This window comes from Acomys russatus, chromosome 22, assembly GCF_903995435.1.
Source record: "Acomys russatus chromosome 22, mAcoRus1.1, whole genome shotgun sequence".
Classification (NCBI taxonomy): domain Eukaryota; kingdom Metazoa; phylum Chordata; class Mammalia; order Rodentia; family Muridae; genus Acomys; species Acomys russatus.
In genome coordinates, this window is record NC_067158.1 from 53,137,614 (window position 1) to 53,163,374 (window position 25,761).

Consider the following 25,761-nt stretch of genomic DNA (forward strand, 5'->3'; position numbering starts at 1 on the left):
GACCCCACCCGCGCGCCCGTGCGGTCGCGGTCCCTGTCTCCGACACCGTCCGGCCGGGAGCGTTTGACCTGCCCGCCCGCGGGGCTCGGGGCGCCAGGGAACGCGGCCTGGGTTTCCCGGCCGCTGCGCTCGGCACCGCTCTTGGCAGAGTAAGTCCCCGCGCCCTCACCTTGCCGTCCTGCGCCCCGCTTTGCGCCGCATCTGCTTGCTTTTTTCCCCCCTTCTTGGAGAAAGCAGGACGCGGAGAACGAGTTCGGGGTGCAGTGAGGGCGCCCGCGGGCTTGGGAAAGTGCTTCGGAGCCGGGGGGAGGGGGAGGGGATGGCGGTCGGGATCGTGGCATAGGGGGACCGGGTGGAGCGGGAGCCCGCGCTCGGGCGGGGCTCACCTGTGTGGTCCCCGGCCTCCCGCGCTCGGTTCCCTTTGGAACCCCCTGCGCACCCCGCGTGCGGCCGCGTTGGAGGGAGCCAGGTAGCGGCGAGACCGCGCTCCTGCTCCTCCCCCTCCCGCCCCGACTCGGGGCTCCCGCCCCCCGCCCGCGCCCCCAGCTGCCTCCCTCCCCAGCAAACTTGGAGCCTAGCCTCCTTCACCCCTGGCGAGAAACTTGGAGCCTTTGGGACGGAAGCAGCATCCCCTTTTCGGTACCCGGAGCGCGCTAACTGCTGGGTCATTTGGCTGTAGGGGGAAGGCTGCGCGGGGGGGGGGGTTTGGGGGGGACCACGGAGGTTTGGAAAGCCTGCCTTTGGGGACTTGGAGAGAACCTGCCGCAGTGCCTGAAGCAAAGGATTGCAGCGTGGCTAGCTGTGGAGAGCGCCTTCGGTGTTAGGAACCAGAGCCGCGTAGGGGCCACGGGACTGTGGTGTGGACAAGGACCCTTGGGACCTACCTAGCTAACATTTCAGAGCGACTAGCTTGGAGGTGGCAGATAAGAGTTGAAATTGTCATCTCCGTGCCTTTGGTAGATAACAGAAACACTTCTGTAAATTTTACTGCAGGATACAATAGTACTAGTTGAATATAAATGGCTGAATAATTCAGGTTAAATGGACACTGGAAATTGTTCACCTTGTATTACTTCAAAATAAACGCTTTACATGGAGTCATTGAGATTTTATTCTAAGAGTTTGGGTTTCTTTCTTTCTTTCTTTTTCTTTTTTTTTTTTTTTTTTTTTTTTTTCTCCAACTGTCTATAATAGAATCTGGTGTGTGTGGGAAAGTATGTATTGGTGTTCTGAAGTCATTTAGATTTGATATCCTGTTCCTAAACGAAATTGGGTGAGCATAGGCCAGTTGTTATGAGTATCTTATGCATAAATTTGAGGAGCAATTTTTATAAGTGATTACTCTTGCATGACAACTTGCCCTCACTTCAGGGAAGTCGTCTGGGGGCGGGAGGGAGGATCTCTGTGACATATAAACATCTTCACAATTTTGCAAGTTATCGGTGTTTTTGAAGAAAGAGCCTTCTGAATTATTCACTTGGCTTAAACGTTCGTCCAGACCTTAGTCTGTGAACAGAAAGAATCCTGAAAGAAGATGATGTTTGGTTAATTTAAATTCCCTAGAGAAGAGCCGCTTTCTCATCAGTGGCGGTTGCTGTAGACCATCACTGTGAAGGTGCACTGGAGAGACCGTTTGCCAGGCATGAAGGAGAGTACAAGTGTAAGAATAGAGCTGTGAGAATAACAAAGAAAAGTAGTTAACTGGGGTCACAAACCCTTGTGGGATAGGAAACTACATAGCTGCTGTGGAGAAAGCTATTGTCTCTTTGCTGCAAAGTTTCTATATTAAAATCCAATCTTGTTGCTATGGGTACAGAGATGCCTTGCCCCTTCCCCCCCCCCCCCCCAGCTTTTTTTTTTTTTTTTCCCTTTTCAACGTGTAGTTTTGTCTACATACCAATCTTTAAATCTGATAATGGAAACCTGAGTTGAGTTAAACCATCTTGGCTAACAAAGTATACGGACAAATACTGTGCATCAGACTTCAAGTGGACCATTCTGCCCTTAAGAATACCTTAAGGGGAAAATAGTCACTGGTAGACTATCTGGTTAAAAGTTGGTGCTGCAGCTTATGGATTGCATATCAGTTTTTGGAGTAAAGGAACTGAGTAAAGATCATATTCCCAAAAAAGATGGAGGACCAGTGAGTGGCTAGCAGTGTCTTTCACTACCTTTGAAAAAGAGTGAGATTTTCAAGTGCCTAAACCAATGTCTGTCTTCGAATTTAGCTGTGACTAAAGGAAGCTTGAACTGTGGGCTAACGCAGTTGTAACCTGGATTCTTACAACAGTGCTTTCTCTCTGTTTCCCCCAGCATGCATGGTGGCTGGCTCAAATCATTATCCCAAGGTAGAAATTTGGTTAGAGTTGGAGGCAACTAGACCATGGGACCTGACTGAAAGGGACAAAAGGAGTCAGGAGGAAGGAGATTTGGATGGTCTCTGCAGCTTGAAGATGATAAAGTCACTTGGGATGTTTACTGTGTGTGGCAGCTCCTATTTGTAAATAGGGCAGGTCCCTTGTATAAAGCTGGTGTCATTATTCACACCCGTAGAACAAACACCTCCACCCCCCTCTTGTTGCTGTCTTTAAAAACTCCAGCTGCTCATGAATATAGGGTCAGGGAGGGCCGACTAAATGTTTCTCTGTGCTCTCTCTCCAGCACTGCCGGCCGGGCTGTTTCCTGTTCTTTGTTTCAAGGCTGGGGTTTGCGTCATACATTCCAAGTGGCATATGTGTGCTCTTTCCTGTTTCAGGCTGTTTTCTGGTCGATCAGTAGCCTAAACCAGGCCACGGTCCCTGCCCCTAAACTCCGTATCCCCACCCAGGGAGTTATCATGTCTCTGCACTGTGATTGCTTAAGATGCCTATGTTATGTCATAATGAGAAGGCAGTTAACCTTTTTACACACGCCCTTTGCTCCACTGTTTATTGGGGAAAATCAATACTTTTTTTTTTTAACCTTTTAAAACATGTCCTACTGTTAGAATATGGTCCTACTGTTGAGAGTTTGATGGGCATCTTGACAAATCTAAAGGAAGCTGTTTGAGCAGTTTCCCTGCGAAGATGGGTAGAGCCATTGTTTTGAGATAGGCACATTGCCCCGAAGCTGTCAAATTTAGATCAGGATTAACACCTGAGTTAAAGATTCAGCATTATGCAAAAGCTGTGGCCCACCCTAGTTCGTTTTTACTCGGGCTGCCCACGGTAGGCCCAAGGGGATGGAGAATTTAGTCTTGGTCACCTGGGCAGAGTTGGAAAGTCTTGCTTGTTTTGAAGGAGAAATCTCTAGAAAAATTATTCAAGCAAAGCATGACACGTACCCAGGAAAAAAAAGTCCCAGAGTCATTTCTTTTAGGGATGAAGATTAAACCACAAGAATAACATTTTTAAGGATAAAGACTTTACTATATCCTAGAGTTGGTTTCTAGCCCATTTTAAGAATAAAAATCTTAAGGAAAAGGAGAGCTAAGGACTGATTGGTTTTCTTTAAGGATAGTTTGGAAAATGGTGATCTTCTGTTTTGAATACAGAGGGATGCTTTCTATTCCTCATGATATCAGTTTTGCAGCCTTTCACTTGTGGCTTCATCCCCCTGGGTAAATGGGTTATCTACTGCTCTAAGTTCTCTCTCTCTCTCTGCTCTTGAGAAACTTTTAAAAGAAAGGGTTGGGGTGGGGACTTTTATGTGTCTTTTTCAAACTACTTGGGGATTTTCTTTCAAACCTAAAGGAATGATGTAGTCATGCCTGTACAGCCAAGAGATGGTCAAGTAAAAATCAGGCGCGAGCTGCCAGTGTAACTACCCCATCCTGCTGTAGTTACAAAGGGAATCTATAAAATGATACCAAGTGAAACAAATATTCCATCTGCCTCATTTATGAAAGTTACTAAAGCCAAGCAGTTGGCTACTGATATGTTCTTGAAGAATCATGGGCGTCCTAGAGATTCCCAGGAGTGGTTTGGTTTAGTTTCTTATTTTCTTCCTTCCTCGCTTGGAACAAAGCAACTTGATATATTTGCTGACTTGTAGAACAAGAGATCCTTTAAGCCGAAGTTCATAAGTCATTCAAATTGAAATAGGTGGGGCTTTTATTTTTGTTTTGTTTTGTTTTTAATTTAATGTAGTTCCAAAGTTGGTAATAGCCCAACTAGATTGGGTAGACACTCTGGATGAGGCTTTCTCCATGTCATTCTTTCTGCTTGGGTGGGGACAGGGAGGTGGCTCTCATAGGATCGATTAGGGTCTAGTCTTCTCTACCAGAAGTGCTGCAAGCTTCTAAAGGCTGTGTGGAATTGTTAGGGCAGATGTAGTGCTTGGTGCCAGCTATAATTATGAGACATGGGAACAATAGTTTCATCTCTTTACCATATAGCTCATCGCGCCTCCTTAAACTTCATCCTCTCCAGGTTCTCGCCTTTTCTCTTTCCAAATCCTCACTTTTTACTATAAAATGGTGTCCTTCCTCCTCAGTGTTTTCTTCCTGGCTTGACCTCCATTTGCATTTTTAAAAAGAGATGGAAGCAACATTGTTCTTTAAATGGTAGGAATTACATTCATGACAGGGCATTGGGCTTCCTTCTGAGGTGTCTGGTTATCCTTGGTCCTCGCTCTTATGAGGAAAGAAATCCCTGGAGTCTTATAGCCGGGCTACCACCTGGTTTGCTAAGTGACATTTTTCTCAGAGGGGCCTCTGGGAGTGGAGCGAGATGGTCTGGACTGTTCTCGGACTGTCCAGACCTCGCTTCTCATCTTAGGCAGTCATGCCAGAGCTCAAGAGACAGGAAACCAGACAGAGTCTGTCCTGATAAAGGAGAGGGTTGTCTAAGGAGGCAGCCGTGCTCTCCCACCCCACCCCAAACACTCCTTCCTTGAAAGTTAGTAGGAGAAGAAACACTGTGCCGAAGATACTTTGTGACTCAGGACTAGAGGTGTTTTCTTCCAAAGCAAAAGAGAAAGATATATATGTAACTCCACTGTCCACACCACACCAACTGTGGACTGTGACCTCTCCAGTGCATCATTAAAGAAGCTGTCCTCTGTGCCTTGTTCTGCGTGTTCCTAGTAAAGTTCTTTGGCAAAACTGGTCCCTGGAGGTTTTGTTGCCGTTGGTGTTGGCAGGCTGAAAACATTATCATTTCTCCCCAGCTAAATATTAAGGGGAGGTGTGTGTGTGAAGATGGAAAAAAAGCTGACCGAGCAGCAATTTTCTGGCCATCCACACACTCTGAACCCCTGGTCCCGCTTTCCCCAATATCCAGAAAGTGGGTACCCTCCCAGGAGAACCATCTCAGGTCCAGCCTAGTCTGAGACTCCCCAGTTGCCAGTCTTTGAAGGTTTAGGGATCACACAAGTAAATGGCTCCAAGCTGGCAGTCAACCCCCATCCACGGAGCTCGGCCCAATCCAGGCAGGAAAGAGAGAAAGGAGCCTGCCACCCTGGAGAGCAGCCTGGGTTCCTCTCCTGTGGGCTTCCCCCCCCCCCCATTCTTTCCAAGAACTGCCTACTGTCTAATCACTGCCACGCACTCCTTTTATCTCTGCCTGTACTTTATACCCTGGCACCTTCAAATCTTTGCACTCCCAAATACTTTGTTTAGCGAGATCAGTTTCCTGTTCCACTTCTCCAAACGTGGTTTGTCTCCCCCTAACTAACCCCTTTTAAAGGGTTCATGTCTTGCATTTTAGACGCGCTGGCCTCACTGGCCTCCACCCAGTGCTTCTCCTGGGTTCTTGCCCTTCGTGTTTGTCCTAATATGAGAAGTGTGGTTTGACATCCATTGGCTTGTTCATCTGCCAGGTATTTATTGAGCATGTAGTCACTAGTGGTAATCTCATGCTATATGCAATCATTATTCGGGAGTTAGGCCACAGGATGGAGTGGCGCTGCAGTGAGTGAGCTAACCTGAAAGGGCATTTTGAAATCTTAATTGCTGTTGGATCCTCCCCACGGCACTGCTTACCATGGACCAATGTGCACACCACACCCTCTGTTGGGGAGTGACCCCAGGCTGAGGTGATTTCACCCAAAAGTGGCTCGCTCCACCCAGGCTCTGCAGAACAGAAACGCTCTGGTCTGCAAATGCATGTTTTTAGGGAGGGGAGAGGGTCTTGGCTGCAGCTCCCACAAGTGTGGCAGAGTCACTTCACTTCTTCCTCTATTTCCTCATTTCTAAAATGGGGACGAAGACTTGACCCCTCCACCTTTGTAAAGAGTGGCCGTGAGGATATCCGTATTTACTTGGGTAAAGCTGCCAGTTTTTCTCAGCAGTTTTATGGACCAGTTACAGGTGTGTTGGCTAGCAAGAATAACACCTAGTTCGGGGCCTTGAGAAAACATGTCTGTTTTATCTTGTGCTTGCAAAGAAGGGGGGGGGGGGCAGGCAGCCAGCACCAGTTGGAAGGGTTTAAAATCATTCCTGCTGGCTAATGTGACATTGTCACAGGGTTCCACTTTCCCCGAGGACCAGTCTCTTCACAGAAGTCACTGTCCCACTCTTAAGAGTGCAGTCCTCTGTCTGTTGGGGCAGTTGCGTGCTGTGCCAAGTTGCCAGCCTTGAAGCCAGTGAACCTGAGTTCGAGTCCTGGCACTCCCGCCTATGTGAACTTGGCAGGTCTTTAAGCCTCGCCTTTTAAGTATTTTCATTTGTGAAATGACAAGGCAGTTCCCACTCAAGGCGTGAGATGACACAGATGAGTAAAGAACAGGACATTCGTCATGAAGGTGGCAGTGACCAGCAGGACAGATGCATCCCATAGCCTTTGTTTTCTTTGGTCAGCAAGACTATCTTCTCTGGTGTTTTTGAGACAGGGTCTCTCGGTGTAGCCCAGGCTGGTGTCAAATTTGTAGCCCTTCTGTCTGTTCCCCCCTGTGAGCAGCACAGCACTACACCAGGCAGAAGTATCATTAGAAACAAAGCTAAACAGCTGCCCTAAACCAAGCTCATCACCTACGCTGCCTCTTCTAGTCCTATTCTCTCTTACTGCTCTATTTTATATTTCCAGAGCAGTTGCAATGAGGCTTATTTAAAAGACCTCCATGGGTGGATTTAAAAAAAAAAAAAAGAAAAGATAATTGAAGATGATATGGGAAGAACTCGGGAGACTGGATAGGCAAGGCTAAGGTTAGGGCCAGGAGCTTTTTAAAGGAAGTTTTGATCGCTAATTTCCTGTAGGGCTGGGCCCTCCCTCGCCCTTGGAACCTGTTCAGGAACATTTCAAGTGTGCTCAGGAGGAGATGACTGCAGAAGACCTACTCAAGGCTTGGTCACTTGTAATTAATTATTATTATTGGGGGGAGGGGTTGCTTGTTAGCTCCTTGGGCCTAGCATAGAAACTTCTTTGTTTTCATTCTTTGGGAGTGAGAGCCTCCTAAGGTGGGGGGGGGGGCACCTGCCTGGACCCCTTTGGCAGGGGAAGAAAGAGGATACACCTTCCAGCTTGTCTAGGTAAGAGTAGGCCAACCTGGGTGCAGCAGGGAGCGGTCAGCTGGCCACATGGGGTGCGGAGGGCCTTGAGCCGAGAGGATTTAGATAAGCCGGAAGGGGAGGGGGCATTCCACCCTGTTGCCCAGCTTCAGGGCCAAAAATGAACAAAAGCTTGGGCTTGGGCAGGGGGAGGCAGGCAGGGCCACTTGGAGAGCCAGGGCTGGTTCTGGAAGCGGACTACAAGGCAGCATGACCCCACCCTGGAAGCCCCAGGCTCCCCTGGAGGAGGGATCAGATGAGGTTGGGACTGGTAGCAAGGGGGCTGGGCTGTATTACTGGGTCGGGGACTCCAGAGCGAGACCTAAGGACCGGGCCCCCCTGGAGTAGTGGTGGAAATGGAGAGAGAAGGGGTGGGGCCGACTTCACAGATGACCTTAGGTTTCCATGGTGACAGAGCAGAAAATAAGGCAGACGGGAGGGAGGGGCCACCTCTTAGAGCAGGGACTGAGAGAAGGGAGGGGGAGGGGGCGGCTTGGGCTAGAGCCTTGTTGCCCAGTAGTGGTTGCAAATGCTTTCGGGTTTGTGTTTACTCTCCAAGCGGAGGGCAGTTTGCCCAGCACAGTTTTGTGTGGAAGATGCAGCCCTGAGGTGAACTTCTGTGAGACCCCACACACCGGGCGCTGCTCCACCCTGACAGTCCTTTCTGGTTATTTTTAAGGCTCCAGCCATCCTTGTTCAGGGTGGAATTTCCAGGAACTGGCTGCAGCTTGGAGCCAGTCAGGTCCCTCCCAGCCTTCCCACTCCCTGCAGGGTGGGGCCACATGGGTGGAGGCCCAGCAGGGTGGAGTGAGGTGGGTCGCCAGTGATAGGGAGGGCACCTAGTGAGCCAGGCAGATGAGAGGCCATGTGGTCTCACGCAGCCCTTCTGGATTTGATTATATAACGCCTCACAGAGGAGACTAGGCCGGTGAGGGCTTAGGCGAGGCCTCAGGAGCTGTGTGTGTACACACCAGGATTAAGACATTGTGGGTAGCTTTCAATTTATCTTGGGTTGCCTGCCCTTAAAACTAAAACACGGAATTGTCAAGCGGGCATAAAGGAGGAAAACAAATATGTAACCCAAGTACTAACCAGGTGCCCTTGAATGCGAGGGTTGGCCCGAAGGGCAGCAGTATGGGTCTGGGTACGCTTACCACAGCCCTAGCCGAGCTGTGGGGCTGGTGTGGGACGGGGGAGGGATTCTCCTGGGTCGTTACCTTTCCACCTGTCCTTATTTACATGTAAAATCAATTGCTTCACTCGGTCTTTCCGAAGTACAGGGTGTGGGCGGAATCTTATCTGAAGCCATGTCCTGTTTGGACAAGTTGGACTCGCCCTGGCAGCTCTCCATGGGGTGGAGTCGATGGGTGGAGGCAGAAAAGTAAAATTGGGTGGCTTGTTCACAGAGAGGAGAGGGCGGACTGTTGGCTCACTGGATCATTACATCCCATCTGAATCGAAATAATTAACCTCTCTCCCGTTTACAAAACACATGAATGCAAAAATAATTTATGAGAGGCAAAGACTTGGAGGTATCCCGCGGAGTTCTTTTCAGATCAGCAGTGGAAGAGTGAGGTGGGTGAAAAATCCTTGAGTGGTGTGAAAACTAGCCACCCTTCCAGGTGGGTACCGGCGCCTGGCTCTCAGGAAGCAAGCCTCGGGCTCGGAGTGCCTGCCCGTCTGTGGGTCTGGCCAAGCCACGATATAGCACTCCCCGCTGGGAGCGCTCAGAGAGTTTGCTACAGAAATGTGAAGAAAGGTTTCTCTGAGAACGGAAGTTCAGCTCCAGAGACGGTGCTAGCCCTCCTGGCCAAGATACACAGCGGGTGCAGATTTTTACCCCCTAAGTTCCTTTGGAGAGAGGGGGTGGGGACCAGTAGCACACTTACTTCCTCTTTTGAACATTCAGACACTTGGGAGAGTGGAAAAGGGCACTTGCTGATTGCTCTCTGCTTGGCTGTGTTCTCTACACACCTGACCCAGGCCTTTGAGGGAAGCAGGTAATTGGGGCAAGCCTTAGGGTCAGGCTGGGCAAGGAGACTGTCGGGCAAGTCTTGCTTTGTCCTCTACAAACCGAGAAGGCTCGAGTCTACACGCGCGCGCGCGCGCACACACTTGTACACACACACAAACATATGCACACACACATGTACACGCACGTGCACACACACCACCTCTTAGGAAACAGTGAGCCTCACAGTGCATGGGCTGCATCGTTTCTAGAAGTCACCTATGACTCGCCAGACTTCCAGTGTATTCTGTAGTTTTGCATGTAGAAAGGGAGCGGGGATTTTTTTTATTTAAAACATCACTTTTATGTGAAATTTTGGTTTATCATAGGCCCTTCCCCATAAAATGAGCAAATTGTTACAAGTATGGAAAATTGTTTGGATAAAGGTAATTTTCCTATATTGTTAGTTTTTAAACACCTCGACAGCTTAATTTTAAAAACAAAAACCTGTTTTGCCCCCATGGCGTACCGTTTTGTTTTGTTTTTTCCTGCCATTGCTTAATTCAGATTGAGAGTGTTAAACTAAACAGAACTGATGTAAATGCATGTTTGATTGGAAAACAGAAGAGAAACAACCACATTTGAGGCTTTCTCATCTCTGCGATGCCCACATAAAGTAGTTAATAGGATTCTTCAGCTTGGTTAAAACCCACAAGGTTTTAAAGACCCTGAGGCTGGCACACTCCTATCTGCTGCCAGCGTCTTAAGGCTTCAATGCCAGTTTTAGTGCGCCACCTACTGGTTCTCTTTATGATTGCTGCCAGTGTGGGGGGAAAAGACTTGTACAAGCATTGGTTTCAGAATCCTCTTTTAAAAGTGAATGTGTGTGGTAGTATGCGTTTGTCGTTGGGTGGAGCTCTAGGTCAGCCGAGGCTATATAGTGAGGGCCTGTCTGCAAAGAAGGTAATCGAGCTTTTAAAAAAGAACTAACAACAGCTGTAGAGCACCACACAGTCCCTGGGTAATGCCTGCCACCAAGTTTAAAGGCCCTGACTCTTACAGATCTTAGCTTACTTTTTAGTTAATATGGAGGCACTTTGGTAGTGCTGTAGTCATTCTTTCCTGATTTAAATATTAACTTTAGTTCAAGTATGAACAATTGCATGCCGGGCCTTGCAGTGCCAGGCAAGCATTCTGCCAAGAGAGTTTGGCACCCCACCCCCTTCCCTGGCTCTTCACCTGAACCCATAAGCCTAAAGCAGAGGCCTAAGCGGTTGGTACCACGGAGTTGCTGCTGTTGTCTTGAGCAGGCATCCCTGTTGTGCTCTGTTTTTCTTCCTGTCCTTTCCAGGGTCTCTCCCTGTTGTTATCTTTAACCTTTTAACTGTAGGCTTAACGAGCGTAAACATCACACCGTTTATGAAGCCAGTCCCTGCTCCCAACTCTGTTGTGAGTGCAGACTGGCCTTGAACTTGTGGCGTCCTCCTGCCTTAACTTCATCCTGAGGCCTGAAATATAGGCGCGTACCACTACAGAGAGTTTCCCCTAGAAGCTCTTGTTATCAGTAGAAAGTTCTGGGTGTTCATCTCACTTTATGTATTGCTCCAGGGTTTGAAATGAATCTAGGGGTGTGTGTGTGTGTGTGTGTGTCTGTCTGTCTGTCTGTCTGTCTGTCTGTCTCTCTGGCTGTGTGTCTGTTTGTAGTATGTACCACATCCAAAAGGCTGTGTGTGTATCCGTTGAAACAGTACTTTAGAGGGAAAAGGTTCCTGAAACTTGAGAAAGTGCTGTGGGCTGCACCCTCCTGCTCCTGAGAAGTGCTGCCTGGGGGCTGGGCTAGGCTGCAGTCTGAGCTCTCTAAGTCAGGTCTCTTGCCTTCCACACCTGGCAATGTGAGAGCCAAGATAACCATCTTGTGGGATAGAGTCCGGAATTCCATTTAAAAAGCGGAGGAGTTGGTGGGAAGGTGCTAAACTGTCTGGCCTTATCAAGGGAAGTAGAAGGTGTCAGCCAGCATTATGGTCCCTAACAATGCCAGGAGATGCAGGTTTGGGGGCATGGACCGGTCTTAGCCCCACCTGTGTATGTAGCTGCTTTATTAGGACCGGTTATTAGATGCCAAGACACAAATGGTTTTCTTCCTAATGAGATCACTGATTTTTCTGATGTCGATTTGTTTTTGCTTGGGTACCTGTTGAGGGTCATGACACCGTGGCCTTGGGCAGCCTGGTGTTGAGTTGTGTTTTTGGATTATTACACACCCTAGGGGTATAGGACAGTTGTCAGGGCCTTGTGTTGGTGGTGGAATTTACATGTTGCCGGGAAGATCAAAGGAGGTTCCGCTGAGGTGCTGCAGGACAAGAGCCACCTGTCCGTGTGTGTATGTGATGCTGTCTTGGTGTCACAGCTAGAGCACATGCGCAGTAGACTCCGAAGTGCAGTTATGGGGCTGTCCGGGTGGGACAGTCTCCATACTGAGGTAGAAGATGCAAAGACTCTAGAACCTGGGACTTCTTTTACAGGTTTTACTTTAATTGAAATTATGTATCTCTGTGGCTATGTGCAGGTACCCATGGAGGCCAGGAGAGGGCATTGGGTCCCCTAGGCCTGAAGTTATGGGTGCTTGTGGGCCACCCAACATGGGTGCTAGGAACGAAACTCAGGCTGATGCAAGAGACGTGTGTGTTCTTAACCACTGAGCCATCTCTGCAGCCTCCACAGGGATTTTAATTTTTTTGAGACAGGATCTTGCTGTATACCCTGGGCCGGCCTCAAGCTTGTGGGGAGTCCTCCTCCCCCTGTCTCCCTAGTGCTTGAAATCACAGGCATGCTGCTTCCTCGGGACAAACTTGCTCACTTTGCCTCCTGAGCCAGGGTGACCTTGCCTTAAGTCAAATCGCTAAGCGTGTAAACCAAGTTGGGACAGTAAGGATTTAGTGCAGTTGTGTGAAGTCTGTGTAGCAGCTGGCCAGGGGTTCTTCTGTGCAGCAGATTGTGATTTCAGAAGCAAGACAGGCTCAAGGTAGGCCTTGCCTTTATGTTAGCGTGACAGCAAGCTAATATAGAAACCATGTCTAGAAAACTCTGTGTGTGTGTGTGTGTGTGTGTGTGTGTGTGTGTGTGTAGGGCACGTCTCAAGATCAAAGTGGACTTTTCTCAAAGAAAGAAATATAAATGACAATTAACGATGAAAAGGGTTCATGTTCAGCAATGGTTAACTCAAAGAGAAACAATGTATCATTTAGGAAACATCAAAATGGAAGTAAAGAGTTCTCCTTTAGAGCATTTGTCATACAAACTAAGCTGTGTGTACGATACAAGTACAAAAAGTGGCTGGGTGTGGTGGCGCACACCTTTAATTCCAGCACTTGGAAGGCAGAGACAGGCAGATCGCTGTGAGTTCGAGGCCAGCCTGGTCTACAAAGCTACTCCAGGACAGCCAAGGCTACTCAGAGAGACCCTGTGGATGGGGGGGGGGGGGATGTGTCTGTGATATTTCTAGTGGTGAGCATCTTGGAAACATAAGAGTCCAACAGTGTTTTCATTGTTTCATTTGAGAGAGAGAGAGAGAGAGAGAGAGAGTGTGTGTGTGTGTGTGTGTGTGTGTGTGTACAAGCACACATGGAGAACATCGGGCAACTTGCTTCCACATGGGTTCTGGGAGGTTTAACTGTGTGTGGGGGGGTCAGGCTTAGCAGTTTGCCCACTGAGCTGTCTCACTGGCCCTTGTTTCTAATGAAAGGTAATAATTTTGGGGTTGGGGTAGGGGCTTTGAGACAGGGTTTCTCTGTGTAGCCCTGGCTGTCCTGGACTTACTTTGTAGACCAGGCTGACCTCGAACTCAACAGAGATCCCCCTGCCTCTGCCTTCTGGGAATGTCGGGATTAAAGGAGTGCTCGGAGAAAAGTGACAATTTAAGCTGACCATCTCACAGAGCAGCGTGGCTTGGTGGTTTAAGTCCATACTCATTACAAAAAGAAAGCATTTTCAGTAAAGAATTAAGTGACCATATAGGCAAGGAGCAGTGCATGCGTGGCATTCCCGCTTACAAGGGTTAGAACCCGCATCTGTGATGATTGCCTCTGCTTTCTTCTGTGGTGAGCCTGAGGGGGAGCGTCTGCTGAGCTGCCCGGCAATGCCACGCTGGGTTTCCTGCCAGAAGAGGCTGCACATACTGTTCCAGAGATGTCAGGGTGTGTGTAGTTGAGTTAGGCCACTTTCATTTAGTCCTGCCTGCGAGGCCTGGTTTGAATTACATGAAAGGGTGTCTTTCGAAGTAGATGAGGGAAGCTGTTCTGGCCACTCTGGAGATAAGGGGAAAGAACAGTGGAGCAAAGACGGAAAAGGGCTGCTTCAGTTTATGTGACCTCGGTACTAAGACTTTGGTATGTTGTTTTGTTTTTCTAGGCCAAACACCAGAACACCTTAGAAAGGCTTAAGTAAAAGAATGCTCATGTTTGACCCAGTCCCTGTCAAGCAAGAGGCCATGGACCCTGTCTCGGTGGTAAGTTTCCCCAAAGTGAACAACTCTTTGTAACTGATAACATCGTGCGTTGTGTTGTTTCCTAAAGTGCTTCTTATTTGACAGGTGGCATTTCTCAAAGCCCTCCCCCCGCCCCGTAATAAACAAGGTGCCACTATCCCGTCCTTAGCCTGTATTCCCCACACCCCCTAGGTACGGTCAACCACGGGCCGATCTGTTCACAATGAAAATAAGTTCACAAATGTATGTGTAAAATACATTGAGAATGAAGTAATTAAAAAACATTGACGGAAGCCATATGGGGCTGTGGCTCTATGCGGGATGACCAAGGAAAGCCAGCCGCAGAAGGGACTTGGCAGTGAGACCAGAGTCATATTTCTCTTGGAAGCGTGCGTGGCTGGGTGGGAGTTACATCCGTGGTCTTTTTCTAAGCCTCGGTGCAACATTGTCCCCTCTTGTGAGCCAGGCCGTCGTGTGCTAGGCCACCAGGGAACTAGTGAGTCCAGGTGTTTGTGTAGGTCCAGCGCTAGTGCTGAGGAGACAAGACGTGGGTGACAAAGAGGTGCCCGAGGAGTTTTCAAAGCAGGAGCAGTTTGACCGCGAGAGGATGCGTTTAGTGGGGGTACTGACTAACAAGGCAGCGCTCCCGGGCCGGCTTGCTCTTTTCTTCCATGGGATTGGAAAATATTCACAAGGAGGGGGGGGGGAAAGTAATCTTGGCCTGGATGTGTATCCGAAGGTTGGGAACGGCGCTTGCAAAATTAGATCATCCTTCTGCACTGGCTGCGGAAGCTCCTGCCAGAAATACTTACACAAGAGACAGGGTCGCTCCAAGGTGCTTGGAACCCAGTTATTATAGATATTAATTACTAAGCCAGTGAAGTATTTATTATCGTCTGTGAGGAAAAGCTAAGTGAGAGCATCTTCAAGGGAAGAACAATGCTGCTCAATCGCCGGATAATGCAGCTGTCACAAGCCTGGATGTAATAACTGAGCCATTAAAGTTATATTCGTCACGAAATGGACTTTTCCTCCAAGGCAGTGGTTCTCAGGCTGTGGGTCTGGACCCCTCGGAGGGTCATGTTCCAGACATATGCTGCATGTCATATATTAACATTAAGATTCATGACAGCAAACGTACAGTTCTGAAGTAGCAATGAGATCGTTTTGTGGTTGGGGGGTCACCACACTCGAGGAACTGTATTAAAGGGTGCCAGCGTTAGGAAGGTTAAGAACCACAGTGCCAAGGCTCTCTCTACTCTACCGTCCTGCGTCGGCCCCCTGCTGCATGGCCACCTTCTAGGAAAATGAAAGCTAAAAGATAGTCACGTTTGTATGTCCAGTTTGTAACTGGAGAATATAATTATAAATGGTGCATGGCCATCAGTGACACATTTGACTGATACCCATCCAGTGTTCTTAGTCAAGCATGAAAATACAGCTCACGAACCCAACTGCAGCTAACATGAGACCCACATTACCAGATTGCTAAGTGCAAGAAGAACGTGGCTAACTGTAGGGAGGGGGCAATAAAAATGTCATCCTTCCAATTGGCTCACTGGCAAGTCTGGGAGTTTTCTGTAAGGCTACACAGAGATACCCTATCTCAAAAACAAAAACCAACCAACAAACAAAATCCTTTTAATCTTTCTCGAAACTCCCTTTGAAGTCCATTTTTCTTTTTCTTTTCTGGTGAATCTTTGTCACCCAGCAGACCCCTTGTACTTGGAGAAGTTCTTAAACCAGTCACTTCCTGAGCTCTGTCCCAACAGAACCCTTGGTGGTTTGCCCGGGCCAGGTGGACAGAAAGCCTTCTGTTCGCCTCAGCATTTGCTGAGCCCAGAGCAAGTGTTTATGAACGAGCCACGCCTTCTGCCTTCCTGTGCCTGGAGCCCCACCTGCGGGCTGAGGACTCCTGCTTAGCCAGTCACAGATGCCCCTTGTTTTCATGTTCACCAGCAGTAGAGACTTCCTGTTCCTGTCAGTTGTCCCACCCACTTACTGTCTTGTCAGGAGAACTCTCCAAAGCTGTCTCTAATAAAATACAAAACTCTCTCGCTGCAGAAAATAATAGTGAGACCTCCAGGAGAGTGTCCAAGCCCCTGCCACCCCTCCTCTTCCCCAACCCTCTTACCCCATCCGCAAGACTTAGATGTATTGTCCTTACCCTAGCCTTCCCAGGATCGAAGACCTGCAGAAAGCGGGTTAATTCACCCCAGACATCCATGGAGAACAGCAGTCCGTGAATGCATACACACACCAAAGGTGTGGACATCCCGGTGTGCACATTTCAACAGAGGAAAAGAACTCAGGGCTGGCGGTGGAGCTGATAGGCAAGGGTCTGTGTCCTCGTCTTTGGACAGCTATGTTGCTGGAGATGGGGTGGGGGGACATTGGGGGTCTTCTCCGTGCCTGCCAATGGCCAGAGAATTTTCTGTTCCAACACTTGGCTCTAGTGTGTATTCAGGACCTGCTGAGCCGCACCTGTGCGCTCCTGTCTTGGAAGCTAGGAGTGGTCTAGACTAGAGCGGAAGTAACTTAGTCACACCTAGTGTGCATCACTTTTGACACTGTGGGTGCCAGGTGGGTGCCAGCCCCTGCAGTGGGCTGTGTGCTCCGCCCAAATGCTGAAAGTAAACATGGCTTAGAGAAGACTTGCCAGTGAGCCGGTTGGAAGGACCACGTTTCTTTGCCCTTTTGTGAGGCAGTTGAGCTGGAAATAGGGACTTACGTACTTGGGGTTAAGTGTCTGTCCCTGCACTCAGCCTGGGACTTTGAAGTAGACGGGCAAGCGGTCTAGCGAACAGGGACCTTCATTTACACTAAGGGTATATAAAAATGCAGTGTGTATTAAACTCCACTTGATGCGTGGCTTCCCCCCCCCCCCCTTTGATGGCTTGGAGGACCCTGAAGATATTATTACATTTGCAGATTCCCCCAGGTTCTGCCTGAATTCCCACTTGTCTTAAATCCATGCCAGTGGCAGCAGTGAAAGTATGTCCTCACTCCGCTCCCTGCTCAGCTGCCAGTGACTGTGGGCCTTAAAATCTAGGTCAGTGGGAGGTCTCAGAAGAAGAGGGCTGAAAATAAGGTAGGCGCAGCTTTACAGTGAAGAAACACGTCGCTGTCCGTTTCACGAAGTCCTGCCTCCACCAGAACTATGTCCTTCAGAGAATTAAAACATGTGAAAATTCTCCCTGGCAATCCTCTTTGTGCGTAATGTCTGATTTTTTTTAAGTGAGCCTTGTTCTTCTTTTAATAATGCCTATTTTAATTAATTTTAAATATGCTTAATGCTTGTGTTGCTATATAAATTGGACCTCTTGCCTTGTGTTGTTATTACTTGGGTGGTTGTGGCCAGTTCTAAAGAAAGACAGGGCTGCTTATTGCTGACACAGACCAACGCTTGGGAGGTGGAGGCAGGAGGATTGCTACAAGTTCAGAGAAGAGGGAGGAGAGCACAGAGATTGTCGTTTTTCAACCCTCCACCCCTAGCCGAAATCCGACGCCAGAGCCTTGAGTCTTGTACTTCCCGGCTTTATTCCTTTGCGTAGTTCTGCAGTTGGTGGTGGTGGTCTTTGCATCCTTCAGCTGAGCTTTTGCTCTTTATCTCTGTCCTTTAGGGCATGGCTAGAAAGGTGGCGGTGTTTGCCACCTTAGCCTGCTGCTCACCTAGTCGCTCAAAACCTGAATTCCCAACAGTGTGCCTGGCCAACCTTGCGTGCACCGTGATCGTAGAGGAGCCATGTTCGGAGTCTCGCAGCCCGCAGTGTCCATCTCCTGCATAAATGGTTGGGAGGGACTCAGGGCAAGCCGGTGTGTCCTGAATTAGGTTGTGATGATTACGTAGGTTGTCTTGTGTTTTCACCTCAGCCTTCCGGAAGAGGGCTACTCAGTACCAACGTGACAAGGTTCTCCCCATCCCCGAGCGAGTACGCCCAGTAACCTTAATTTCTAGCATTTGCTAAACCATCTTTGCTATACCTTTTGTGGGATCATGTATCTCTAGATGTAAAGTATACTGTTTTGGGTTTTGTTTTGTTTTTTCACACTTTTCCTTTTTCTCTTATTTCTGATAGTCCTACCCGTCGACTTACATAGAATCCATGAAGCCCAGCAAGTATGGGGTCATTTATTCCACGCCGTTAACTGACAAGTTCTTCCAGGCCCCAGAAGGCCTTACTCACGGGATACAGATGGAGCCAGTGGACCTCACTGTGAACAAGCGGGGCTCCCCACCCTCCGCCGGCAGCTCCCCTTCCTCCCTGAAATTTCCGTCTCACCGGAGAGCATCGCCTGGGCTGAGCATGCCGTCCTCCAGCCCACCCATTAAGAAGTACTCACCCCCTTCTCCCGGCGTGCAGCCCTTCGGGGTACCACTGTCCATGCCGCCGGTGATGGCGGCTGCACTGTCCAGACACGGAATCCGCAGCCCGGGCATCCTCCCTGTCATCCAGCCTGTTGTTGTGCAGCCCGTCCCTTTTATGTACACCAGCCACCTCCAGCAGCCACTCATGGTCTCCTTGTCGGAAGAGATGGACAATTCAAACAGTAGCATGCAAGGTAAATCCTGCTGTGTTGCCTACGCCCGGTACCTGCTTTTCCCATCGGGACTCTGGTGAGGACACTAGGCTTAGAGCTGTTGTACCCTCAAGAGGATGGTCTGGCCTGGCCTGGCCAGTTCTTTCTGTTTTTGTTTTGAAGTGCTGGTATTGGGAGAGCATCCAATAATTAGTTACTTTCACAGTGTATTTTATACTTTGATTTTCCAAGTACTAACGTGGTCCTGGGCACAAAAGGGACTTAAGTACTTTCTGATCATGGTGCTAATTAATGGCTCTTAAAAGCCACCAACCATAGGCAGGGGACTATGGGGATAGCCAGATTTTGTAATGAAGAATCATCTTGAAGTGCAGGGCCTTCTTTCTGTCTGCTTCAAAAGAAGTGAGGGTCACTCAGAAATAACCCTTGCCAGAGAAGAAAGAAAAGAAAGAAATACACGTACAAAACTGGAGTAGCTAGAAGCCATGCAGCGAGTGAGCTTTTACAAGCTGAAGTTGGTACATTGCATGTAGAACGATTTTTCTATTTTTGTTTTTTAGTACCTGTAATTGAATCATATGAGAAGCCCATGTTACAGAAAAAAATTAAAACGGAGCCTGGAATTGAACCACAGAGGACAGACTATTACCCTGAAGAAATGTCACCCCCTTTAATGAACTCAGTGTCCCCCCCGCAAGCACTGTTGCAAGAGTAAGTATACCTAGGGTACCTGGCGTTTTAGTAGTGGCGTGCACCTGGGGACTTGGAATAAAGCAAACGTGATGCGCTGTGGGTGACTGGGGACATCCTGTATTGTGTGGCGCCACTGGGTGGTGCCTCAGTAACAGTGGTCAAGACAATCTCGAAGAACTGCATGAGTCACACCTACAGCAGTTGGGTCAACTTCAGTGAGCGGGTCCCCCAGGGTGACCACGGGAATCTTTTTTTTCCCTTTTCCATTTCATCTGGGATATGCGTATATAGTATTTTCATGAAGATTGGATTTAATGTTCACATCAGCTCGAATACCAAAAAGTCTTCATGTGTCAAACAGAATCCAGCCCCTCCTCACAGTTGTCACTTCTAATGCAGTATATATAGTGTGGTCTAATTACTGAAAATGTCTTTTATTAAAATCTTCTGACCAGCCACAGTGCTGGCCTCAGAAGGTTCACCGTGCAGCTCGGAGAATCTCAGTGCTGCGGGAAGAAATCTTTATGTTGAGTTTAATCACAGCTGCCCAGGGAGCCTCTTGTCACTTGCAGAGCCTTGCCTTGCCTTGCCTTGCCTTGGCCAGCATCTGAGCATGTGCTCGGACAGGATGGTTAAGTCCCAGCATTCATAGGTTGACCACTGGGGTGGGCAGTCTCTGAGACGATGGCTTGGCCCTGGGCGCTATGCTCCAGCACGCTCGGGACCGTGGCCTCTCTCACCGCCTACATCTTCTGCTTTTGTTTTTTGATTGTAATTACTCTCGTATCATCTCTGCTATGATGCTTCTGCCCTGGTTCCGGTGGACAGCCTCAGTGGCCACAGCCATGGCCTTTTCAGGGCCCCTCCCAGCGTCCTCCCACGCCACCTTCTCTCTGGCTTCAGTAAATGTGTTGCCCACCTCTCCTGCCTCACCTTCTCCCCTCTCGTCACTCAACTCAACAGTAGAGTACAAGTTCTCTGGCTTCCCAGAAGCTGTGTCTGCAGTCATGCCCGCCTCTGGCTTTTATAATGGTTCGTGTGTGACCTTACCGCAACTCTGAGCTCCTTTTAGTCTAGGGATGATGGCAGATATGTGTCATCGTATATAGTCCCTAACCGGTCAGCAGGGGGGCTCTTCTGCCCAAGTGCAACATCAGGCGAGGGAAGTGTCTTGAAGGCCTGTGTGTTCAGTTTTCACAGTTGCATAGTACAAGTTCAGTTGTGGAGTGTGTATGTGTGTGTGTGTGTGTTTTAAAGACAGAGTCTTGACGGGTAGCCCAGGCTGACCTCGTACTCGTGACCCACCTGCTTGGCCTCCTGAGGACCTGGGTTGCAAGCGCAAACCATCGTGCTGTGAGCCGCCCTGTGGTTGCTGGGAACTGAACTCAGGACCTCTGGAAGAGCAGACAGCGCTCTTAACCACTGAGCCATCTCTCCAGCCCCCACACCATCCCCAAGTGTTTCATATCAGCTCTTTTATTCAGAGCAAATAGAGAACTGATGAGCACCCTAACACACCTCAGTCCCACTCCTGGCTGCACGGGGGGACCTGCTTTGAGCTCCTGAGTCTGTTCAGGTGTTCTCCCTGTGTTAGCTGAGCAATGGCTTAAGTCTTAAATTACAAATTTAACATGTGAGTCTCTCATTCTTTAAATACTGCTTAAAAGAAAATGCTGTTTCCAGCCAGTTGTGGTAGCCTGTGCCTGTGACTCCAGCATTTGGGAGGTAGAGGAAGGAGGGTCAGGAATTTAGGCCAGCCTGGGCTACATGAGACATTGCCTCAAAAAAAAAAAATGTTTTTTCCTTCCCTGTTGAAAGTAATATTCCTTTAGTGCTCTCACTACTAGAGGCTTTAAATGCTTTGTGAGTAATGTGTTTTTTTAATGCTGACCTAAGATGCATTTTTCTCCAAAAAAAAAAAAAAAGCCAAAACCCAAACTGTAGATTAGGCACAGTGGAACAAGCACGCTCGGTAATTCTTTTGCAGATGGGATTAAGTAATGTCTTGGAGTGGGCCCAGCAGCAGCCCACATAGGACACATTAGCCAGGAAAGACTCACTCGACGCCAAGTGCCTAGCACACTGCCTCGAGACTGGCCCCCAGCAGCACCAGCCATCGAACGCCTGCTGCCCAGGCGCGGGCTTCCTACTTGGAGAGCTATGTGCTTGATCCAGAGTTACAGCCTAGGGTCACTTTTAGATGCCTTCAAAAGCATAGCAACGAAATGCCGTTCCACGTGTGTTTACCCCCGTGAGGCTGCACTCGGAGCAGGAACCAGGAGGGGGTCACGAGAACACAACGTGGGAAGGCCTAATTTAACTCAAAGGGGGCATCTGATACACAGTGGCTAGTCTGTGGTGGCGCAATCCCATAGGATGTCTTTAAAAACAAAGACTGGAAAGGCGGAAGACTGATTTCCAACCATGACCCTTCATCTCCCTCTGGCTTTAGCCAGTACCATCACACCATTCCTTTTCTTTTTTATTTATTTATTTATTTATTTATTTTTATGTTTATAAGTGTTCACCTGCACGCCAGAAGAGGGCATTAGAGGGTATAGATGGTTGTGAGCCACCATGTGGTTGCCTGGAATTGAGCTCAGGACCTCTAGAAGAGCAGACAGTGCCCTTAACCACTGAGCCATCTCTCCAGCCTCTCACTATTCCTTTTCCAATAGACACCAGAGTGGCTTTGGAACATCCAGAAAACCTCACATGAAATTAGACAACTCTAGAGTGCAGCAGGAAGGGGACTTCTGAACTCAGGGTACTAGTGGTTTTCCGTTAGTCCCTTGGCCTCTGGCACAGACGCTGTCCTGTGGCTCTCTGGGTCTCAGTGACAGACACCATCTCACACTGTCCTCATCCATAGCAGCCTTTTCAGCTGGGAGCATTAACACCCTCACTTCACAGAGTAAACCGAGGCAGAGATGGTCGGTGACAGCTGACACTGGGAAAAGCAGTCGTAATTACCATGCTGAGATGATTCTCAGCCCACACCACAGAACCCAGTTGTTGGATGAAATTTCCGAAGCCATTTGGCATGGACTCTGCTTGTGTTGCAGACACATAAGCCCAGAACCTTCCCCAAAGTAAAGAGGGAAAAAAGAGAGAACTTACCTTAACAAGAAAACCCCAAGTAAACCTTATTCTCCATTGTCTTTTCTCAATTAAAAAAACTCATGTAAGATGGAAATTCGAGTCTCCTGGCCCTGCCCTTGCTGCTTGGTGTTCGGTTTTTCTGTGCGTTTGAGTCTGACTTCGTTTATCTGTCTATATTCCACTCCCAGGTGGAAGATAGAAAACGGCCACATAAAATGAGCCCACCTTTTATTATTTCACTGGCCACCTCTTAACACACTTGTCACCCCCCCCCAAATTGTGTGTGTGTGTGTTCAGTTTTTTTGTTTTTTGTTTTTTTTTTTTTTTTGAGCTTCCAAAATTGTATTGCAGGCTCACCTCAATGACCAAAACTTCATTTATGTTAATCTCAGAAACTTGAAGTGGTTCCTTAACCAAGTTCTTTTTATTACCCTTTTGCTATCTCCCTTTGTTTTGGTTTTGGTTTTGTTTTGTTTTGTTGTTTTTTAATCTGCTCCCACACAGGAAACATTCCTGCATCATTTATAATAGTTTAGAGCCCAGAGATTGACACTGAATTCCTCATAGTCAGAGGCCAGCTGCATATGCCCATGAAAGGGGAATGGGCACACTAGAACTCTTTCGAGTGACTTGGCAGTCGACAGGAAAGGGTAGTGAGACCACCACAGCTTTTCCCATCTGCCCTTCCGTCAGCTTCTTTTTCCGGGATGGAAACAGTTCACAGTAATGGTGAGCGGATGTGGCTTAGGAACCGGGGCAGATGTGAGAGAGGTTGAGGCAGGGAGGGCGTCAGGTGCCCCTACCCCCCACCCCTACCTCACCAATGAGCCCTCCCCCTGTCAGAGCCACGGTGGCACTGAAAGATGGTGCGTGAGACAGCAACGACACTCTCCCTTTCATAGAGTCGGCTTCCGAGAATCACGAGTGAACCCTCGATCATTAAAAAAAGACGTTCAGAGAAAGGACAGAATTTAGCTCTGTCGAGCAGCGTGTTTGCCTGAGAAGTAGGGATTTGACTGTTTTATACATTTTTCCCTTCGAGAAAAATGAGACTCAGACAGCCTGTGGGAAACCCGGTGCTGTGCTAAGAGGTGCTAAGAAGGAACAGTCTCGAACGCCAGCAGAGAGCCTCTCCTAGCACGCGGCACTCCCTCGAGCGCCTCGCGTCGCGCCTAACCTTCTTGCTGTCATTACTTATCTCCATGTCTGTCTCCCCCTAGAGTGTGAGCTCCTCGAGGGCAGGAACCCTGTTTTTATTCATCTTTGTGTCCCGGTGCCAAGCACAGTGCCTGGCTCATGGTAGGTGCTCGCTACATGTTTGTTGAATGAATATTAGCAGTGCTTCGTGGGTTGAACAGTTCATTCTTTATTATTATTATTACTATATTATTATTATTACTCTTATTTTTTTAATTTTGTTGGGGGGTTCTTGTTTGTTTTTGCCCGGTGTCATAAATGCTTTTTATTTTCAGTAGACTGAAGGAAAGGAAGTGCCTTCATTCACTCAATGTTTTGCATTTAACCTTGGCTTTGATAGGAACCACCCTTCGGTCATAGTGCAGCCAGGGAAGAGACCCCTCCCTGTGGAATCCCCGGACACCCAAAGGAAGCGGAGGATACACAGATGTGACTACGACGGATGCAACAAAGTCTACACGAAGAGCTCACACTTGAAAGCACACAGAAGAACTCACACCGGTAAGAGAGGCGTCAGTGCGCCCCACTGGCACCGTTGGGGAGGAGCAGTGTACATGGTTGAAGTCGGCCGATCTGGCCTTCAGAGCGGGGTGCAGCTTGAGTGCCCCACTCTGATCTGGTGTTGCAAGCACTCTGAGGAGGAAGAGGCGCTGCAGAGGAACCTGCAGGCGAGGGGCTCCCAAAAAACAGTGGCAGGTCACCCCATAAATCATCTGCTGGGCGTGGATGGGCCCAACGGGGTGGAGCCTCGCCTTGTGTTGTCCAGCCTAAAATTAAAACAGAATTGAGTATTTGGATTCAGGTGTATGTGGGCTGAAGATACAGCACAGAAATCCCAATTCTTATGCCAAGGATTCTAGGAACAAGGCACTCTAAGCAGGAACTAATTTGTGACCTGCTATAGGCCAGGTGTCCCTGACTGCAATACTCTAGGCGATTAGCATATGTTTTGCATAAACATAAGGAGGTATCTTGAGGATAAGGCGAGTCGGTGTTTGTGTGTGCTTTCTACACCCGGCCTGAAGGTAACTTTAGTTAGAGGACATTTTTCTAACTCTGAGCGTTGACATGATGCCAAGGGGACCATCTGCTGTTATGAACGGCTCATGCATGTGAGAGAGAGCGCACGCGCGCGGGTTCTCCCGGGGTCGCCACCCACAGGCTGAGAACCATTGTTTTAGAGTAGTCTGAAGTTTGTGTTGGGGGTGGCCAACTTGTTTACCGACTTAACTACAGTAAGATCACCACTAAGCACTGTTCATCTCTGAGGGAATTCATGCTTGCTCTCACGGGACTTCCTCACAAGGGCTGTCTGTTCCTCATAGGGGAGTGAGGGGTTGGCCTACAGGAAGGGCTGTGGAAGCCTGGTTTCTGAGAGGCGGAGGGAACATAGGGGCTTGAAGCACTGTGTTTGGCATTCTCCTGTCAGAGGCTAAATGAGAAAGTGGGGTACTGGATTCTTTAACAGGTATTTTTGGTTGATAGGGACTCTATAGTTTTAGCGAACTGTGGGAAAGCGTGAGAAAAACCCACACACTTCCAGTGGGCCGATGAAGTGCATGGGACGAACCGTACAGGAAGGCTTAGGGCCTGCACATCTGTGCTTACAGAACCCGGATGCCCCATGCTGGCCCCTCATAACGGCCTTCCTGCCCTAAGAGGTCTTTAAAAAACCCACTCCTGACTCCTTTTCTTTGGGTTTCCGTGGGTAATATGTCCATTCTGTGCTTTTGCTGTAGTGGTTTATACATAAACGAGTATGGCATTATCTCAAAAGTTGTATTTTCCAACAACAAAAAAATTTGAGCTCCTTTTCACTTTTTTTTCTCCCCCCAGGAGAAAAGCCCTACAAATGCACCTGGGAAGGCTGTACATGGAAGTTTGCTCGGTCAGATGAACTAACAAGACATTTCCGGAAGCACACTGGGATCAAACCTTTCCAGTGCCCAGACTGTGACCGAAGCTTCTCTCGCTCCGACCATCTTGCCCTACACAGGAAACGCCACATGCTGGTCTGAAAGCCTTGCCTCCACTTCAGTGTGACTCCCCACTTGCCCGCGCTCTCACTCTTCTCTCTACTCTCCTCTGCTTTCCTGTCCTCTCCTCTCCTCTTTCTCTCTCTCTCTCTCTCTCTCTCTCTCTCTCTCTCTCTCTCTCTCTCTCTCTCTCTCTCTCACTCTCTCTCTTCTCCTCCTGCCCATTACCTAACTCATTTTTATATGTACATTTTAATTTCGGTTCAGCTGGTCTGAATCTCTGAATTTATATCATTCAAGACTTCCACATGGTCAGTAGTTGATACTCTAACCCTCCCTCCCCTTACCACGG

The 25,761-nt window shown here is 48.6% G+C and overlaps 1 protein-coding gene across 2 annotated transcripts; it reads left to right on the forward strand.

Annotated features, from left to right (window-relative positions):
- Klf3 (KLF transcription factor 3) lies at positions 1–25,497 on the forward strand. Of its 2 annotated transcripts, none has more exons than XM_051164735.1 (6): positions 1–149; positions 13,824–13,920; positions 17,979–18,462; positions 19,002–19,152; positions 23,774–23,934; positions 25,270–25,497. In XM_051164735.1, the coding sequence occupies exons 2-6, from the start codon at positions 13,864–13,866 to the stop codon at positions 25,449–25,451; spliced, it is 1,035 nt and encodes a 344-aa protein (XP_051020692.1). In that variant the 5' UTR covers positions 1–149; positions 13,824–13,863; the 3' UTR covers positions 25,452–25,497. The 2 variants fall into 2 exon arrangements, with proteins under 2 accessions (XP_051020692.1, XP_051020693.1); XM_051164736.1 differs by lacking the exon at positions 1–149 and adding an exon at positions 8,111–9,040.
- Positions 25,498–25,761: the final 264 nt, after the last annotated feature.